The sequence below is a fragment of the Vigna angularis genome, chromosome 6 (assembly GCF_016808095.1).
Source record: "Vigna angularis cultivar LongXiaoDou No.4 chromosome 6, ASM1680809v1, whole genome shotgun sequence".
Lineage (NCBI taxonomy): Eukaryota > Viridiplantae > Streptophyta > Magnoliopsida > Fabales > Fabaceae > Vigna > Vigna angularis.
Window position 1 is genome coordinate 22,068,893 of NC_068975.1, and position 2,855 is coordinate 22,071,747.

The 2,855-nt window shown below is 39.2% G+C and overlaps 1 protein-coding gene across 1 annotated transcript; it reads left to right on the top strand.

Annotated features, from left to right (window-relative positions):
- The first annotated feature begins 926 nt into the window (after positions 1-926).
- Positions 927-2,339, top strand: LOC128197540 (uncharacterized). Its single transcript, XM_052879595.1, has one exon. It carries the CDS (start codon positions 927-929, stop codon positions 2,337-2,339), a length of 1,413 nt encoding a protein of 470 aa, XP_052735555.1.
- The last annotated feature ends 516 nt before the right edge of the window (positions 2,340-2,855 follow it).

A 2,855-nucleotide genomic window follows, 5' to 3' on the forward strand; every position in this document is an offset into this window, starting at 1 on the left:
TTCGGTTCGTTGGAGGTGCATCTCACTTAGAGGAAAGTTTGGAGGGCTGCTAGGGCTCGTGGGAACACTCCCTTCTTCCTATTGGATTCTTCATCTTCTTCCATGGCCATTTTATCTTGTGAGGAATGAACTTTTGGGTGAAATGTTTCATCAAGTTAAAGACACTTGGGGGCAATGTTGTTCGCTTCAAGGGAGACCCAAGATTAGGGACTATTAATGGAAGTTTCCCTTAGCCAATGGATCGCAGAAAGGGTTAAGACAATCAGGTTGTAATTCACATTAATTTCCCCTACCCAATTTGTGAGAAGAAATTTCAAAATGATGAGCAGTGGATAGAAGCAGCAATGACAAAACTAGAAAAGGAACGTTGCCATTCAGCTAAAAGGGGACATAAAAGATTGATGAGTCAGATGAAGAAAGAATATGTCGCTGAATAAGGACAAGCTAAAAGAATTGGAAGAGAAGTCTCTCACAGCTAGCTTCCCTTGCCAATGAGGCCATTAAAGACGTCCCTAAGTTCTTAGCTGATATTGAGTTTGTAATGTCAATCATCAACCCGCTTGAGGGGATTGAAACTTTCCTCAATTGCTGCAAGAAATTGATCAGACAAATGAAGAATGTGATGACTAAAGCCTGCGATGGTTGACCAAGAATTCCTATGTCTCGCATTTTGGGAACTTCTGAATGATGAATCACCTTATTGACTCTGTTTCGTGTTAATTTCCAAAATTATACCGGGGCAAATATTTTCACAGCTTTATAGTTTCTGACTAGAGAATTTGAACTTTGTTTTCTTTTCTTTTCCTTTCTTTTTTATTTTTATTTTTTTTATTTTATTTTTCTTTTTTCTTAATTTGTTTCACAAAAAAAAATATACAGCTAAAACGTCTAAGACACCCTAAAGGACACGAACCGGTGGCAAAATCATGGAGAACCAAGTAGAAGTTCAAGAAGGAATAGAAGCCGATATCCAACAGCTGAAAGGACAAATCAGTCGAATCTTAGAAGCCCTGAATGCCTTACAAATCCCCGGAGATCCATCCGCACAAAGACTACAACAAGAAGTTCCAGAAGCACAAACTTTCCCTTCCTATGGTCTTCCCCCGAATTATACTCCACCCTCAGGAATGAACTCGGGCCATCTTGACACTCAAAAGGTCGAAGATAATACAGTTGAGGTAGAAGACGAGCCTGGGGCAACCACTTTCACAATTCCTAGGCAGATTATCCAACCAGGTATTGAAAGCATGATGATGAAAAAACAACCTAAGACGAAGTCTCCATCTTGTGTCATTACACCAGGAGATTTTAAAGATGATAGGAGCAGATTAGAAGTCCTTGAGAAGAGGTTGAGAGCCATAGAGGGTGAAGGAAGTTTTGAATTTGAAGATGCTAAAAAACTGTGTTTAGTTCATGATGTGGTGATACCTCCAAGGTTCAGGATGCCAGAATTTGAGAAATATCGGGGAAATACTTGCCCGAGGGGCCATATAACTATGTACTGCAGGAAAATGGCAGCTTATGTCCACGATGAAAAACTTTTGATTCATTTCTTTCAAGAAAGTTTAACTGGCATGGCTCTAACTTGGTACATGCGTTTGGAATCGACTCACATCTACTCATGGAAAGATCTGGTTAACGCATTTCTAAAGCAGTATGAATATAATAAATATCTAACACTTGACAGATTACAACTGCAAAACGTAGTGAAGAAAGAGTCTGAATCATTCAGAGAATATGCCCAAAGGTGGAGAGAAAGTGCTGCTCAAGTAGAACCGCCTCTGAGCGACAAGGAGATGACTATCATATTTTTGAATACTTTGCAAACCCCATTTTATGAACACATGATAGGCAGCGTTTCCTTAAGTTTTACTGACATAGTAGTAATTGGAGAGAGGGTTGAGAGTGGCATAAGAAGTGGAAAAATTGCACTCGGCCCAGAGCTAGTAGCCAGTCTAAACGGGTATGGTCTTAGACATGAGAAAGGTAAGAAGCGAAGAGCTAATTCCCATTTTACTGCCTATCCTCAAATGTCACATTCCTATGGGTCTAGTCGAGCCACTGAACGAAGAAATTACAATCGTGATGAGAGGGTCGCCAATTTCACTCCTATCCCCATGACCTATACGGAGTTACTACCAGATCTTCTCCGTAGAAACCTCATGAAGATTTGTCCAACTAGGCCTATACGACCTCCGTACCCAAAGAACTATGACGTAAATGCCAGGTGTGATTATCATGCAGGAACGTGTGGACATTCAACTGAGGCATGCAAGGCTCTAAAGCATAAAGTGCAATTTTTGATCGATTCAGGATGTTTAAAGTTTGAAGAAATGTAATCTAGCACTGCGGCAAGGCGTGAGTTCACCTCTACAAATGCCATGGACGAGTGAAGACTCTCGGATTATCTGGAAAGCATAAGTTATTGTAAAAGTTGAACTGATGTTGTTTTGCTCGAGCTTTAATTTGTCTCACTATGAGGTTTACGCTCATTGACATCACACTTTCATCCATGAACTTTTAATGAGAACTTTCATCACTTGGTATCTCCAAGGTTTACTGGAAATCATGTCCTAATAGGGTGTCGTGGAAAAAAAAAAAATAAAATAAAAAAAAAAACAAAAAAAATAAAACAAAAACAAATGAAAATCATGAGTCGCTTGTCTTTATTGCAAATTGCCAAACTCCTGTTTTTCGAAAATAGCAAATTTGAAAAATCAAAAACAAGGTTACAGTGTCAGATTTTCCCCAATTTATTGCGAGGCATGTTTTCCATCTTTACATTTGTGTCAGCGTGTATTTCATCATATTTTCCATCAAAGGCTTATCTTGAGCCCTTTTCTTCGTTGTTTTTC